The 17,167-nt window shown below is 55.5% G+C and overlaps 1 protein-coding gene across 5 annotated transcripts in view; it reads right to left on the bottom strand.

Moving 5' to 3' along the window:
* The window catches only part of KCNQ1 (potassium voltage-gated channel subfamily Q member 1), a 352,233-nt gene that overhangs the window by 48,080 nt on the left and 286,986 nt on the right, over window positions 1–17,167 (bottom strand). The window contains exon 17 of one of the 5 annotated variants that reach the window (XM_032640192.1): window positions 12,156–12,334. The exons of the other annotated variants lie outside the window; for them this stretch is intronic. Coding sequence (XP_032496083.1) covers window positions 12,182–12,334 — 153 coding nt within the window. The 3' untranslated portion in view covers window positions 12,156–12,181. The remainder of the gene's footprint in view (window positions 1–12,155; window positions 12,335–17,167) is intronic. 5 annotated transcript variants of the gene reach the window in all.

The raw sequence follows: 17,167 nt of genomic DNA on the forward strand, positions 1-17,167 counted from the left end.
CACAGTCTGAGCCTCCTGAGCGCCCGCTAAGCCAAACTGTCCCCTCCCACTCTGGCTCCACCCCGTCCCCTGCTGCCCGCCTCGGCTGGGTTATTCCATCCCTTGGAAAATCGTGGTGGCCAGTCGTCACCGGTAGATGCCATGTGACAGCTCTGGGTGTGCAGCGTGGAGGTCCCCAGCCCTTGAGCCTCCCTGCAGACGCTCCGTCTCCAGGCTGAGGAAACTGAGGCACAGAGAGGCCGTGTAACGTGCCCAAAGTCGTCATGAGGATGCTAAGCCCTTGCCCCGCCCCCGCCTGTCCCGCCAGCCTTCCGCCACAGGCCGGGGCCCAGTGGGCACGCCCACTCTGGCTGTGGGTCCCGGGGGCTCTGTCTCAACAGATGCCCGACTCTGTCTGCTCCTTACCACGTGCCCGGACTGTACTTAACATCAGAGAGGCCAAAGCGGAGACAGGCCACTGCTGGCGCTGCCCAGGTTCAGACCAAGGCGGGCAGGGGGAAAGGAGCTGCAGGGGTGTGTGTGTGTGTGGCGGGACCCTGGAACCCTGGAGCTCTGAAGGGCAGGCATGGAAGACACACCCTTCCCTGGCCACATGCCTCCATGCAGCCCCCGGGAGCCTGCACACAGCCTGCCAAGTGGTCGGCCGGCCTCTGCTTGGCCACCCCCGTGACGGGGAACTCACTCCCACCCTGTACAACTCCGACTACTGAGAAATTCTCGTTAATGCTCGTGATGTCGACCCAGAAATTTCACTCCCAGAAAATAAAACACAATATACGAGGGGAAAACGTGTAGGAGGAGGGATGCAGTAACAGGATAGATAAGGATGAGAAACTGTAAACGGCTCAAATTCAGTGCCCTGAAGACTGGGTGACTGCCACCCAGCATCCAAGAACCACCTCCCTCAGGGTGCGGCCCCGCCCGCCTCTGAGAGTCCCTCTCCTGCACCCGCTCGCCTCCTTTCTGCTCCAGGCTCATTCCTGCCCCGGGACCTTTGCTGCTTTTGCGGTTCCGTCTGCCTGGAGCCCTCGTCCTGGTCACCTAGAGAGCTGCTTCCTCCCCATCCGGGTCCAGGGCTCCATTTAGGTTTCATCTGCCAGGAGGTGCTGTCCCTGATCCACGCCTCCTGGTCCCATGTCCCTCCTCTGCCATCAGTTCCTTCCCGGGGAAGGATTCCTTCTTCTCTCTTTCCTCCTCCCTGCCCTGTTCTCGGCCTCTCTGGTCCCTTCCTCTGCTGCTACCCCAGTAATGCTCCAAATTAGGCAAACACACACATACCAGCTAACCCAGCCCCGGGTCGAAGAGGCGAGAGTTCAAACAACGCGACCAATTTATAAACAATTTTCTCCGCGACGATTAAGTTACATTTCCCCAATAGCTGCTTAATTTTCTTGTCAAAAATACACAGTTTTCACATTTGTCTCGCTGTAAGGGTAATTAATTTCCAGACCATAAGTAAAAACTTAATTTGATACCTGCAAGGATTATAAACTATTTCAAGCTGTTGTTTACATGAAATCAAGAAAGATTTGTTCTGTTTGCAATTATGTTAATGAGGAAATAGAGTGGGTTTTTTTTTTTTTTTTTTTGGGAACTCAGCATCATTTTGCCATTACCAATGAATTAGTCTAGAAGGGTCTGCTGCTGCCGCAAACCCCTCCACGGCTATTTTTAAGGTGACCTTGGCTGGTGAGGAGGCCCTGCAGGGTGACCGAGTACCCCGGGGAAGGCTTTTGTGGGAATGGCTCAGAAGATGGGGGTCGGATGAGCTCTGGGGACGGGACTGTCTCCAGGTTGTTGGCGGGGAGCTGGGCCTACAGGTAGGCAGGACTGTGGAACCTTCTCTAGGACCCCTTCTGACAGTAAGAGGGAAGATGGAGGCTGGTCAGGCTCAGATGACCCAGTCCCCGGGCGTTCCCACACTCACAGGGCATCCTGGGGGAGGGGCTCTGCACAGGCAAGGGCTCAGGGGTGGGAAAAGGCGCTGTGCCCGGAAGAGGCTGGAGCAGGGGATGCACGGAGGCAAGCTCACGTGTGCCCCATCTCGCAGCAAAGGCAAGGAGCCTTCGAGACATACAAGGGGGCCGTCGAATGGGCACGGGGGCAGGACCCTCGGGCCCCAGAGTGAGGGCTGAGGGTGGGCAGGCAGCCAAGGCGGAGGCTTTGCCCTTGGGCAGCTAACGCAGGGCTGGCATGGCCATGAGCGCTCTAGGCGGGCTCTGGGGGCCTGGATCGTACAGGCGCCGGTACCATATCACTAAAAGCCAAGGGGAGATGGTCCCTGGGGCTGGCTCAGCCTCCCGCGGGCCAGCCCTCCTGGGCACAGCCCTGACCAGGGGGTGCTGCCCCTGCCCACCTGGCGGGGGACACAGGAGAGAGGGCTCATTCACGGTGTGACCCGCCACCACGGCCAGTAGGCACGTTGTGGCCCGCACTCGGCGGGGGGTGTGTGGAGGCCAGCAGCTGCCCGGCCTCTCCCCAGGCCCGGCTTCCGGCGCCGGCTTCGGCCTCGGTCTCGGCCTCCCAGGGCCTCCCCCCGGGGGCCACGAGGCTGCGGGCAGAGACCAGCCCAGGTGAGGCCGGAGCAACGTCCCGTTGTGGCCCCGTGGGGCTGCTTTGCCACCACACGCCACCAGCCGTCCGTTGTAGAGTCTGTCCCCACGGGCCCAGTTTCGCCCCGCTGGCCGCCAGGGGCTCAGGCCCGGGCTGGGTACAGGCTCCCTCGACACAGAGACCATTTACGGCCAGGATAAAGGCCGCTTGTGTTGGCACCGAAAGGCGAGCGTCTCCCTGCCCGGTCGTCTTGTCACCGTCCCATCTGTCAGGTGGCGTGGCGGGGACGGCGCAGCAATGGGGCTTGTGTGAAGACAAGGACCGGCCGCAGCAGGGAAGAGCGGCCCACAGTCTCTGTCTCCTGGGAACCCTGAGGCCTTCCCGCTGCCCTGGGCCCCAGCCGGCCCTTCATCTGGGGGCCTGGTTCCGAGGCCGGGGGACGTGTGGCCCCATGGGGCTTGGGGAGGCCCACAACCCGGACACTGGCCCCCTCAGGGGTCGGTTCCTTCACAAGGGAGAGGGTCGTGATGCTGAACACACCCGTGTGAAAGCCGGACACAAGCAGTGTGTCTCAGGCCCCACACTGGGCCCCCTGCGGTTGGAGGCCTGGCCCATCTTGGGGGGCGAGGCTGCCCGGAGGTGGGAGGTGCAGCGGGGCCAGGAGAGGAGCGGCGGGCGTTTCCCGGGGCAGGGGCAGGAGGGGCAGGCAGGCAGCGCTCCCCTCACCTTGTGAGGACCCCCCACCTCCTCATCTGTAAGGTACAGGTGGCCACACCTGACCCCACCGGGAGGCACCTGCCCACGGAGGTCCCCCACTGGCCTGGAAGAGACAGGCTCCTGCCAGGTTTACAGAGCTGAAAAATAAGTTAGTTTTCCTTACAAAAGGGCAGGGAAGATTCGGCGGGCTCTGCGGCTAGGGGCTGGGTGTTCACCATGACAACGGAAAGCCTGAAGCCAGCAGAACCAGGGGCAGGACTCAGACCCTGGAGGACTCTGGGTGGAGCCCCCTATAGGCCAGTCAGTCGTAGAGTGGGTGGGTTGGGCCAGGGAGGGAGCCGGGCTTCGTGTCCACCTGCGCCCAAGGGTTACTGTTCCTTTAGCTCTTGCTCTGTCCCCGGGTGCAGGATGTGGAGCTGTTCAGCAGAGCTCCAATTTTAGGAGCAGAGGGAAACCGAGCGGGACAGAGAAGCTAGCTGACCAGATCCTCTGAGGCCAGGTTGGGTGCTTCTCCAGAAGGCGGTGCAGACCCCCCAGCTGCAGGCCCAGGAGAGGCAGGGGCCACTCTGTGAATCCCACTCCTTTTCTGGGCCTCGGCAGAGAGAGGCCCCGGGAAGGGCGTCGAGTGTCCCCACCTCTTCAAAGAGCTGATGTTTAATCCATAAAGCTCCCGGGGTGGGGGGGGGGGGGCGGGGCGGGGTGCAGGGAGGAGAGACAGGGAGGCGGAGGCGGAGCTCAGTCAGGTGACACGCGCGCCTTTCCTCAGCGGGTACAGATGGGGCTGCATAGACGTGGGAGCGGGAGGTGAACCCCGTGCTGAGGGTCATCAAACAGGCAGCGTCCTAGTCTGGACTCCGTGCCCCCCTGCGCCCCCTCCCTCCCTCTGCAGCTCTGCAGCCTGGTGAGCTGCACCAGCCCAGGCCCAGCCCGGGTCTTCTGCGGCACATCCGGCCCCGCGGGTGCTCTCTTGCTGTCAAAGGGCAGGTACTGTGGGCTTCCGTGACTCGGGAGGGACAGGTACAGGACTGTGGGCGGTGACCCCAGCATGGACAGTGGGTGTCCTGCCTTCGGCACCTGTCCCTGGGAACAGCCGGTCCAAGGCCTCTTCACCTAGGAAGCCGTCCGCGGACGTCAGTGGTGCGGTGCTGACCCCTCTAATCCCAAACACACCAGCTCCTCTCTTGTGCCTTTACGGTCCCGTGCCTGCCCAACCTCCGAGGGCCTGGCCGAGCTTGGGACTGGGGAAGCCTGGCCCCATCAGAGCAAACCTCACCCCCTCCCTGGCCAAGCCCAGGGCCACATCCTCCCCTCCCTGGCTCTGGCGAGGCCCACTCTTGCCTCTCCATCTCCCCATCTCCTTCCTTCCTTCTTTTCCACCTGATCTCTAAGCACTGGAGTCCACCCGCCCACTGAGCACATCCAGAATGGAATTCGAGGTTGCCCCTGACCTGCCCTACCCTGGCGTCCCTCCAAGCAAAGCACCCCCATATCCAGGTGCTTTCCTTAGAAACCTGGTCCTTCCTGATACCCTGTCCCCTCCATCTGCCCGTCCTGTTGACCAACGGGTCCAGTGGACTGTGGGCTACTACCCCACAGGTGTCCACCCTAGTCCAAGGCACACACGTGTGTCCTAATCCCACTGCGGCCCTTCACTACTCTTGGGGCTCCCACCCTCGCCTGCCTCTAATCCCCCTCCCAGGGAAGCCAGTATCATCCCCTGCCCCTCAGGCTCATAGGGTGAGCGCTAAAGTCCCCAGTTCGGCTGACAGGGCCAGGCTCTGCCTTGCCCGCTCTCACAGCCTCAGACAGCCATGACCCTGGGCCCCAGGGCCTTTGCACGGCTGCTCATGCTGGGAACTCGTCCAGCCACACCACCCGCCACCTCATTCACCCCTGGCTGTCTCCAGGCCCCTGACCCCCGACCGGAGGTGGCCCTGCCTATCCGGTCCAGCCCTCTTTCAGCCGGGCAGTAGGTACTTACGGGCCATTCCGTGCATTCCCCCCTCTGCCCCCCAAACCATGTGCTCCAAGGGTCAGGAACCAGCCCGTCCCATTCACAGTGGCAACCCTTGATGTTGCCGGTGCCCAGTGGACATAGGTGACCCTTCCTTGGCTTCTTTAGTCTCTGTGGCCGGGACTTCCGGTCCCTCCGTCCAGACCAGAGGGCTCATGTGTGGGGACACCCGTGGGTTCTGGAGAAGGTACAGGGCTCCGAATTTCCACCCTGGTTACCGGATGTGGCCCCTTATCAGAAGGTAACATTGTAAAGGCTTAAAACCAAGACCCCATGCTGCTGGGTGCACCCAGGTGGGCCACACACGGGGGCCTGTGATACTGGATCCCATTGCAGCTGTGCCGCCTACCCCCCCACCAGACATGCTCTGCCTGGGCCTCACCGAATTCCCCATCTCCAGTGCCGCTCTGAGCCTGGCCGGGTGACACAGGTCACTGTGGTGTCAGCACCTCGGGCCAGGGTTTCACATCACCCCGAGAAGCCCCCACCCAGGGGTGGGTGCTAGCGGTCTGACAGGGTGTCCGCAGGTCCCGTCGGGGAGGGGGTGGGCGGAGCCTGCTGGGAAGAGCGTCCCCGTGCGGGTGGCAGGCGGGCTGGCCACCTTGCTGCCCACACAGATGGCTCTTTATGTGTGAGACCTGACCTATGGCTCCCGGCCGGCGGGGACAGAGTGGGCTGGGCACACTGACCAACCTGCCTCCCAGGGTGGGGCTGGCAGGGGGAGGGACGGGAGCGGTGTGCGCCGGCCCCGCAGCTCTCCCTGCGGCCACACCTGCCCCCCTCTTCAGTCTACCCTCAACGTGCCAGGGCAGCGTAGCTAAAAACACGCGCTGGATCGCGGCCCTCTCTGCCCCGAAGCCCCCCTCCCTCCAAGTGAAGCCTCGAGTCCTTCCAGTGGCTCACAGGGCCCGGAGGTCTGCCCACCCCTTTACCTGTCTGCTCCCATCTCCAGGCTCCTCCCTAACCCACGGCCACCCTGGGTGCTCAGACAAGCCAGGCACGGTCGCACCGCAGGGCATTTGCAGTGGGCAGAGGTGTGCCCTCTGCTTGGGACCTGGTTCCCCAGGTATCCACGAGCTTTGCTCCTCGTCCCCCAGAGACCTTTTCTGTAGACCAGCATACCCTCCAGTCCTTTCAGAAAGGTCCAGATCCTGTCTGGACGCAGAGCTTCTCCTGAGGTAGCGAGGGATCAGGCCTTGCCCCTCATGCTTCCCTGGTGGCTTTTGCCTTCCTGAGAGCAGGACCCGTGACAGAGCCTGGGTACTGGGCATTTTCTGGGTGCCGGACCCATAAGCGTGCCCCGTATGCTGGTTGCCTGGTCTGCACACCAGCTCCCATCTCATAGATGAGGATCTGGTGGTCAGAGGGGGCCCCCAGCTTGACAAGGGCCCTGGAGGAGCAGGCCTTCCCGGTGAGCCCTCCGTCACCCTGCAGCCTCTTCCAGGCTCGGGGAGGGGGCCGAGGCTGCCCTGCTCTGGGCCAGCAGGAGTGAGGGAGGCCCCCGAGCTGGGAGGGGAGGAGGGGGCCCAGGATGGAGGCATGAATGGATGCCCCGGTGAGGAGGGCGGGAGCGCGGGTGAGGAACGAGATGGGGAGGGAGCGCTGCCAACCCAAACAGCCCAGCGCGCCTCAGCCCCGGTGTTTAATCCACAAAAATTTCCATCTGCCTCTGGAGCGCTCGGAACCCGGGCAACGAAAGGCCGTCCGCTCGGCAAAATAAACACAGCTCCGCACGGCCGCTGCCATGTGCGCGCATCCCAGTTAGAAACGGCCGCGTCAGCCATTTTGTGCATCCCTGATGGCCAAGGTGGAGTGAGAGCCCAGGCCCGCGGGCCCCGGGCGGGGAGGAGGCCGCCCACGCGCCGGGTGTGGCCCTGTGGCCGGGGACCTGCTGGCATCCACCTGCCACCTGGCCCCGGGTGGGCGTGGGCCGCGCTCCGACCTCGCCGGGCCCGGGGCCCACCGTGGCTGCCACCCGACCCCACCCCTGGAGACGCTGCGGACCCCAGGCGGACGTGGTCCCCAACCAGGCCACTCGGCTCCCTGCCGCCTGCCTGCAGGCCTGCAGTCTCCAGAGTCGGCAGGGCCGGGGCCTGGGCCGGCTGCCCCTTTCCGGGCCGGTCCCCTCCCGGAGCAGGCGGGACAGCCCTGCCTCTGGGCTGGGACATCTATTTTTGGTGGTGACCAAGCCACTGCTTAATATGCAGGACTTGGGTGGGGGGGCGGGCAGGCTGTGCCCTGACCCACAGGGTGACAAGTTTTAAAAAGGGCCCATTTTGATCAAAATACATGTTTTTCTGAGGTCGGCCAAGGCGGCGGGGCAGGGTTCGCCACAAAGACAAGGCTCGGGGCCGCCCTCACCCCTTGGCGCCCCCAGATGGTCTGCCTAGCCCGACGCCCCCAGCGAGGCCCTTGATTATAGATCACCAAATAGGCTTGAGAAGGGCTCCCGGCCGCCGTGCGCTGCCCGTGGGCCCAATACACACATCTCTGCCCGCCTGCACCCTTCCCCCCGCCTCTCTCAGAAGCAGTCAACCCACAGAAGCTGACACAGACTGGAGCTAAATTGTAAAAAAATGTAAATTTCCTTTCTGGCCAATATTTGAGGTCTATAAATAGAGTCATTCAGGAAAGGCCTGGTTGTGGGGAGGGGTTCTCGTCCCCTGGCCAGACTGGGAGAGAAACACCCAGGAAAGAGGAGGGAAAGAAAGGTTCTGGGGGCGCTGCCACGCATGTGGGGAGCAGGAAGCCACGGTGCAGCTCGGGGAACTGAGGCTTAGGCTCAGGGTGCTACACAGTCGGGTCAGGGCAGAGCTTGGGCTCCCAGACTGGCCCCTGACCCCCCCCCCCCCCGCCACCACCTTCCTGACCAATAGCTGTCCCACCCTCACACCCACTCTCTCTGAGCTCTGTAATCGGACGCCGGGTCTTGCAGCTCTGGACTGGCTGTATTTCCCCGTGCCACAGGGCCTTTGCACATGAAGTTCCTCTGCCTGGATATGGATCAACTCAGGGATCCTCCCAACAGCACTTGCCTTAGTAGCATCAATTTCATCCCCTCCGCTGACTGGTGAGAAGACAGAGGCACGAGAGCCAATATGACTTCCCGGGTCCATGGCCAGCGAGCCGAGGGGGCAGGGCTTGAACCCCAGCCACTGGCTGCAAACGTGCACGGGGAAGGCCTGGGCTTTGCACTGTGTGAAATGGGAGGAGGGTCCCACGTGCACGCAGGCGGCCTTGTCCTCTCGGCCGGAGGAGGACATGTGAATCTGAGAACACACAGGCGTGGGAGCCAGGCTGCCCGGCCCTGGTCCCAGCTCTGCCCCGCTGAGTCAGGACCGCAGGGACGGGTGGGATCCTGGGGCCTGGAAAGAGGTGGGAAGAGCGGCCCCAGGGGCCCCTGTCTGGCCTTGCTGTGGGCAACTGTCAGGCGGGCTCTGGGTCCTCAAGCGTCGGGTGTGGGCGCAGTGGCCATTGGAGACCAGGCCCGGGCAGGTGGCCCTGAGCACACACACCCTCCCCTCTTTTCTCCTCCCTGCCTTGGATGGAGCGGGAAACTGAGGCTCAGAGAGGCTGGTGAGCTGTGCCTGTCCCCCCGGCAAGGGCGTCCCTGGGAGGTACTGGGTGCCTCTCCATGGACCCCCAAGTCACCCAGAGGTGGGGACCTACTGCTTTGTGGGGTGCAGTCTTCACGATCACTCTTTGTGCTGAATGTCCCCCGTGCCAGGCCCCACGCCTAGTCTGTGAGCCAGAGCAGACTAAGGAAGCCAGCACTGACGTTCCTTCCTGGGAGGCCAAGTGTCTGAGGCCAGCGATGGGTGAGGCTACGACCACGGGGGGATTGGCTCCTGCCAGCCAGGAGGAGGTGAGCCACGAGGCCAGCCTTCCTGCCTCTACGTCAGGAGAGGTCCAGGACCACAGGCTGGCCGGGCACACTGCCCTGAGCATCAGCCCGGGTGCCAGCTGCCGGTTCAGCTCTAGGCCAGTCTGAGCTCCGACCTCCCCACCATGACCATGGCCTCTTGGCAACAGACCCCTTGGACGCCACAGGGGCCTGAGGGTCTCACCCTTCATGGGATGGAGAGGCCTGAGATGCCTGCAGGTCCCTCAAAGCCTGCCCGACCCAGGCCCTCCCTTGGTGACAGGGAAACCGAGCCTCTGAAATGGAGGCGTGTGACTTTAGCATCTCCTTCGGAAACTCGGACTCACAGATGTGGTGGGCGGCCCAGTCCTCTGACCTCGGTGAGGGGCTCCTGAGCTCCTCAGAGGGGGAGTCAGGCTCCAGACTGGTCGGTCACCTGGACCTTGGGGACCCGGTGGAGGGAGGGGCGATCGGATGCCGGCTCAGACCCTGCAGCTGATCACACTTCCCTCCCATCGCCCCGTTCATCCCTTTTGTGCAGACGCGTCTACTGCCGACGGCCGGGTGCCCATCTGTGCGGCGGGTCGGAGGGCCAGACATGAGCTAGCCTCCCGTGCCTCTCTCCCTGGGTGCTCCTGAACCCTGGCGGGGGCTTGGCCCACAAAACCAAGCCTCGCGGGTGGGCCCCTCGGGCGCCGCCGGGCTGTTGGGGTGACTAGTGTGTGGGCAGGGGCAGGTGGGCAGGCCCGAGTCACAGGTGTGTCTGCCGCCTCTGGATGAACACGGGTAGACAGACGGACGTCCCATCACACAGACGGACGACTCGAGAGGGTCCTGCCGGGAACACATTCCCCACATTCCTCTGGGTGGGGTTGGAGCAGAAGTGGTGTGTGTGTCGCTTCCAGGATGGAGCAGTTAAGAGCTTGGGGCTGGTCCTCGGGCCTGGAAGGGGCCTGGAGCCGATGGACCCCGGCCCCCATCTTGGCACAGGGAGAGCCTGTGGGGAAGTAGGCGCCGGCCAGTGACGGAGGCTTGGGTGCTGAGTGAACCCAGAGCCCTGGGGAGGGGCCTTGGGTGTAGGGCTCACAGGATATCGAGTTTGGGGGCTAGTCATTCTGGTGGGAGAGCAGCCCCAGCTGACAGAGGACTGAGGCCAGAGCAGGAAGCTGGACGGGACGCGACATCTCTACCTGAACTACCTCGGAACACGCACACTGGCTACAAGGGGCACCTTGACCTCGGACAAACGAGGACGGAGCATCTCACAGCCGCACGCGGACTGTCCACTGCCCAGCGGTGGACAGAACCCCAGCGGTTCTCGGCATCTCAGCTTTCTGACTTAGCGACTCATCAAAGGTGTGGCTCCAGAGCCACTGACAGACATCAGGCCGGGCGGTGCCCACAGCTGGGAGGCATCTCCTCTACTCAGCTCTTCCCTCGCCGCAGTCAAGTGACTCCCCATGTCTCTCAGTCACAAATTAGAGCGTGACAAGCGTCCTGATACACAGATCTCTGACCCTGGGGTTTCATTTCCTGGAAGCAGAGATGTTAGATCAAAAGGTACATGTATTTTGAATGTTAACAGACGCTGCTAGATTCCTTCCCAGAAGCTCTGTTACTACCGTAATTTGCGTCCCCACCAGCAACGTGTGAGAATGCCTGTTTCCCCACCTGGGTGCCAGCGCTGGGTATTATCATTTTCTTAAACCGTGGCGTCACGGCGCGTTCCCCTGGCCACTGGTGGGGGTGGGCGTCTTCCCACAGATTTTTGGCCAAAGCTGGGCCGACTGTTGAAAAGGCCCCCGAGCCAGGCTCTAGGCAAGTCCTATGGGGGCTGCCCTGGCCGTGAGAATGCGGGGCTCTGGCCTCGGGCTCCCTCCGGGAACATGGCAGCCCCGTCCCTGGGGCCCGTCAAGTCTCCCTGTGGCTCGAGGGGCGCGGGGACTCCCTGGCAGGCCCGCCCGCCTCTGCCCAGGAATGGGGATGGTGGTGCTCTGTGTCAACTGACGCTTTCATTATAGGTTTATCTTTGAAACCCTAGACAAAACAGGGCTTGTGTGGTTTGACTGAAGAGCCAGCACCTCAGGACCTTGCCATCCACTAAGACGGCTCCTCAGGAAAGAAAAAATACACTAACCTTAAAATAACCAGTTCCCAGAATAGCAGCTAATGACGGCTTCTGAAGGGGGCCCTTTGATCCGGCAGAGCCCCACGCCTTCGCCTATTTACGGCCGTGCCACTCAAGAGCAGCTCACCAGCAAAGAGAGACGTGTTGGGGGTGGGCAGAGGAAAGTCGGGGGTCTGGGCATGGCGTGTGGGGGGAGCAGGGCCATCGGTGCCCATCTGAGGCCGCCCCGCTTTCCAGCGCAACAGGCCCCGGCTGGTGACGAGGTGCGCCACGGAGTCCGGGGCAGCCTGGAAACAGAGCCTCACGCAGGGAACGCCGTTCCTGACGGCCCCCCAGGAGCCAAGGCTGGTGGGAGACAGATGTGGTTATAAGAGCCAGAATCCCAGGTGGACGGTCCTTAGGCCCCTTGGGGAGGTGTGGGTCATGGACCCAGAGGGGCTCGAGGGAGGAATTCAGGGAAGAGCCTGAGGAATGGGAACCCAGGAGGGTGCGAGGAAGTCCCGAGGGGATGCTGGGGCTAGAAGATGCTCCCTCCCACCCAGCCCCAGCCCCGCCCCCACCCCCGTCTGCCCCGCAGCATCTGCTTATCCTCTTGGTGTTCACCCAGCACCTCCCTGGTCCTGGCCTGGTCAGATGCCCGGGGACCACTCTCGCCTCCGTCCACAAGCACGTGACAGTCTGAAGCTGCCTCTTCAACAGCCTGTTCACCAGACCTGCTTGGCTAAAAGCACTGGAAATGTGGCTTGTGAGACCAAGGGACTGGATCTGAATTTGATTTAATTTTAACGAATTCGCAATTAAATTTAAATACAGATCCCCAAATCAGTTATCGGAAGACTTTAGCTATGGTTGCTCGGAATGCTTTAGGCATGAGAACCCACCTTTTCCACTGTAAATTTTGTGATATCTAAATGCAGACCAAGCAGTTCTTATGAAAGGAGAGCATCCAAAGCGAGGTGCGCTCTAAGTCGAAAACCCACGCTGGTGTTTGAAGACAGGATGTGGACCGTCCTAAGTGTTCTTTTGTATTGATTACATATTGAAATGATAATATCTTCATCTGTTGGGTTAAATAAAACATATTACAGTGAATTTAAGCTGTTTATTTTTTCTGACGTGGCTATTAGAAAGTTTAAAATTATATCTCCCATTATATTTCTACAGGACAACATTGGTCTGAACTGGGGCTTTGCACACTTTCCTGTAAGTGGCCAGATAGTACATGTCATAGGCATTAGGGAATCACATACAGTCTCTGTCACACATTCTTTAGGTCAGGGGCCAGATTTGGTCTGTGGGCCCCAGTTTGCTGGCCCCTGGTCTAGAGGCTCCCAGCTCTAGACCGGCTGGCATCCTTCTCAGTCCAGCCTGCCAAGGGCTGGTGGCCCCACCTAGTCCCCACTGGAGTCCCAGCGTGAGACCTACTGATCACTAAGATCCCCAGGGACCAGCACGAACAAGACACGTTACTACGGCCCAGTAGCTCCCGGTTTCACGGGGAGATGGAACATGGGAAGGTCAGGAATCAGTACAGGGAGTTGGGACGGCAGCCATCAGACCCAGGCTGCCCAGAAAAATCCCACCTTCCAAACCCTGACTCTGTCCCCTGTAAGTGAGCAAGAGCTTGTCTGACCATGAGACTCATTGGCCTTGACGAGCTAGCCAGGAAGTAAGAGAGGTCAGAGGCTGAATGTACAGTGAAAGTGGAGCCCACAGAGGTAAGAAGTGTCCTGGAGGCATTTGATGAACTGAGCACACTTGAGCTTTGGTTTTCACAGTCTCACAGGTGATGGATAGCTAGGTATCCAAGCCCAGACCTGCCCCAGGTGGGAAGTGTCACAGCGGAGCCCTACGTAAAGCTGGAACCTTCAAAGGGCTCTATGTTCAGTGTAAAGGTCAATGAGAAATAACCTCGTCCCTGAAACGACCATATAGAAAACTGTCTTGCTGCTAACAGGAGTGGAACAATATTTGCCCTGAGAAGTCACATCCACAAGCTGGTCCATGCTCAGCTTGGAAGCCCAAATGCCCACCACCCGGGTGGTCTTGAAGACGTTGAGCCCAGGATTTATAGTCCAGGCTGGTAGTACTCCCATGTGCATAGCAAAGGAAGAGGTGAACGTAGATCCCCCGCGCCACCCCAAGAACCTCAACTTCACATTAGACCTCAAAAATCCCCACAGATACATTTTAAGACATAGGAACTCATGATTAAAAAAAGGAAATCCTCAAAGGGAACAAAACACCATGAATGAAAGCCAGAAGAAAAAACAAAAACAGAGAAGCTGATTCACAAAGACTTTAGATACCAGAAATTAAATATAAAATAGCCATATTCAATATATTTCAAGAAATTTTTTAAAAGTTTGAATATTCAAGTGAAAAGAAAGATACTACAAAATGATCTATCAAGTATGCATAAAAACCAAATAGAATTTCCATAAATAGGAAAATAATCATTGAAATTTAAAATTCTTTGGATAGGTTTAACAGCAGATTAGAAACAGTTGAAGAAATAACTAGTGAATTGGAAGATGGATCAGAAGACATTATCCAGAACCCAGTACAGAGAAACAAGTGATTTTTTTAAAAGGGAGAGAGAGAGAGAGGCACTAAGAGACACAGAGGGGATTGAGATGGTCTACCAAATGTCTAATGAAAGTTACAGAAGAGATAATGAACTAAAGCAAAGTATGAAGAGATAGTGGCTGAGTGTAATCCAGAACTGACACAACACACCAACCACAGATTAAGGAAACTCACTGAATTCCAAGCAGAATGAACAAAAGAAACTGCCTAATAACACAACATAGTGAAAATGCAGAACACTAGAGTCAAAGGAAAGAGCTTAAAAGTAGCCAGAGAGGGCTTCCCCGGTGGCACAGTGGTTGAGAGTCCGCCTGCGATGCTAGGGGACACAGGTTCGTGCCCCGGTCCGGGAAGATCCCACATGCCATGGAGCGGCTGGGCCTGTGAGCCATGGCCGCTGAGCCTGCGCGTCCGGAGCCTGTGCTCCGCAACGTGAGAGGCCCGCACACTGAAAAAAAAAAAAAAAAAAAAAAAAAAAAAAAAAAAAAAAGTAGCCAGAGAGAAAAAAATACATTGCCTTCCAAAGAGCAATGACTCACTGTCATCTTTGTTCTCAATAGAAACAATGGAAGTCAAAGTACAGGTGGACAATCTGTTCAATGTGTTAACAGAAAATCTTTTTGGTAACCTAGGGTCTAGAATTTTATACCCAGTGGAAATATTTTTTAAGAACAACAGTAAAAACAAATAAAAGCAGAGGGATTTTGATTTGCACTGAAGGAAATTCTAATGAATACTTCAGCCAGAAAAAAGTGACCCCAGGTGTAAGATCTGAGATGAAAAATAAATGATGAGTGACAAAAGAGGCAAACAGGTGGGTAAGTTTAAACACATATTGATTGTATAAAACACTACTAATCATGCTTGAACTAAAGTATACAACAAGACATACATATAAGTCAGCAGGAGAGATTGAAACTAAAATGTCCTAAGGTCCTTATTTTATTCCAGATGTGGGTAAATATAGCACAGGGCTCTATTACATAACCATTTACAATGTCCTAGGTTAACCGCTACAAGAATGGCCATATAACTTCAAAACTAGTAGAAGAAAAAAATGGAATGAGAAATAATCATCAATCCAACAAGAGGCAAGAAAGAGGGCCGAAGTAAACATTAAAAAATTTAGTACAGGTGAAAGGGACAAAATACATTGCTAGAAAATCAATCAAAATATATTGGAAATTACATTAAGTATAAATGTGTTAAATGATTTTTTTAGAAACCTAGCCACACAGTGTTTGCAACAGGCACCTAAAATGTGTATACAGGATTAAAAAGACAAGAATTAGAAAACCTGACACCAAAATCGGAAAAAAAAGTCACAATAAAACTAGAGAACAATATCTTTTATGAATATAGATACAAACATTCCTAACAAAATCTTAGCAAACAAAATCCAACCACAGATAAAAGAGATCATATGTCATGATCAAGTGGGAAATACAAGATTGGATTAACACCCTCAAATCAATTAATGTATCACACCATATTAATAGAATAAGGGCTAAAAGGCATGCGACCATCTCAAAAGCTGCAGAATGGGTAACTGAGAAAACCTAACATCCTTTCACGATAAGAGCTCTGAACACACACCAGGGATAGAAGGAAACATCCTCAACCCGATAAAGAGCATCTAATGAAAATCTACATCATATTTAATGGTGGATGACTGAACACTTTTCCCTGTAAGACCTTCTCTAGCCACTTTCACTCAACATCTTACTGGACAGTCAAGCCAGTGTAATTAGGCAAAAAAAAAAAAAAGAAATTAAAGGCATTCAGATTGGAAGGAAGACCTAAAACTGTCTTTAGTCACACACGACATGATCCTGTATGTAGAAGTCCCTAAGGAATCAATAACAACAATATTTACTAAAATTAATAGCAATGAAGTCACGGTTTATAAGCTTAATATCAAAATTTAATTGTATTTCTGTATACGAGTAACAAACCATTCAAAAATGAAATTAAGAAAACAGTTTCACTAACAGTAGCATCAAAAATAATAAAATATTTAGGGGGAACGTTAACAAAGGATATGTAAGATGTGTACACTGAAAGCTGTAAAATATCACAGGGAGAAATTAAAATAGATCAAACAAACAGAAGGATATACCATGTTCATGAATTAGAAGATTCAATATTGTTAAGGTGTCAAGTTCTCCCAAATGGATCTATAGATTCAACACAATCCCTATCAAAATCCCAGCAGGTTTCTATCAAAATCCCAGCAGGCTTCTTCTCTTTTATTTTTGGTAGAAGCTGGCAAGCTGATTCTAAAATTCATATACAAATTCATAGCACTTAGGATGTGCCAAAGAATTTGAGAAAGAAGAAAATTGGAGGACTTACACTACCTGACTTCAAAACTTATTACAAAGCTACAGTAATCAAGAAAGTGTAATGTGGGTTTAAGGATAGGGATACAGACCAATAGAACAGAGTTGAGAATCCAGAAATAAACCCATATATTTATGTTCAATTGACTTTCGACAAAGGTGCCATGAAAATTCAATGGGGGAAAAGTAACGTTTTCAACAAATGGTGCGGAGGCAATTGGATATCCATAAGCAAAAAGAACAAAAGCCAAAAACCAAACCAAACCAAAAAAAAAAAAAAACCCAAACTTTTCCTCACACTACACCCCAAAATTAACTCAAAATAAATCATAGACCTGAATGTAAGAGTTGAGTCTAAAAACTTCTATGAGAAAAAAATAGAAGAAAATGTTTATGTCCCTGGATTAGGCAAACAGGTCTTAGATGTAACCTCAAACGCATGAGTCATACAAGAAAAGATAAGTTGGACTTTTTTACAATTTAAAACTTTTGTGTTTTAAAAGACATGATTAAGAACATGAAAAGACAGCCGCAGAATGGGAGAAAATACTTGCAAGTCATATATCTGATAAAGGACTTGTATCCAGAACATATAAACAACTCTTACAACTCAATAACAGAACTACTTAATTAGAAAATAGGCAAGAGAGTTGAATAAACATTTCCCCAAAGAAGACTATGAATGGCTAATAAGCACATGAAAAGTTGCTCAACATCATTAGTGATTAAGGAAATGCAAATCAAACCCACAACTAGAATGGCGAAAAGAAAAAAGGCCAACCATACCATGTATTTGCAAGGATATAGAGAGAGTGGAACCTTTGTACATTACTGGTGCGAAATCAAAATGGTACACACCCTTTGGAAAACAGTTTAGAAGTTTTTTAGAAAGTTAAACAGAAACTTACCATATGACCCATCAATTCCCCTCTTAGGAACTTGACCAAGAGAAATGAAAACAT

This window comes from Phocoena sinus, chromosome 8 (genome assembly GCF_008692025.1).
Source record: "Phocoena sinus isolate mPhoSin1 chromosome 8, mPhoSin1.pri, whole genome shotgun sequence".
In the NCBI taxonomy this organism is placed as follows: Eukaryota; Metazoa; Chordata; class Mammalia; order Artiodactyla; family Phocoenidae; genus Phocoena; species Phocoena sinus.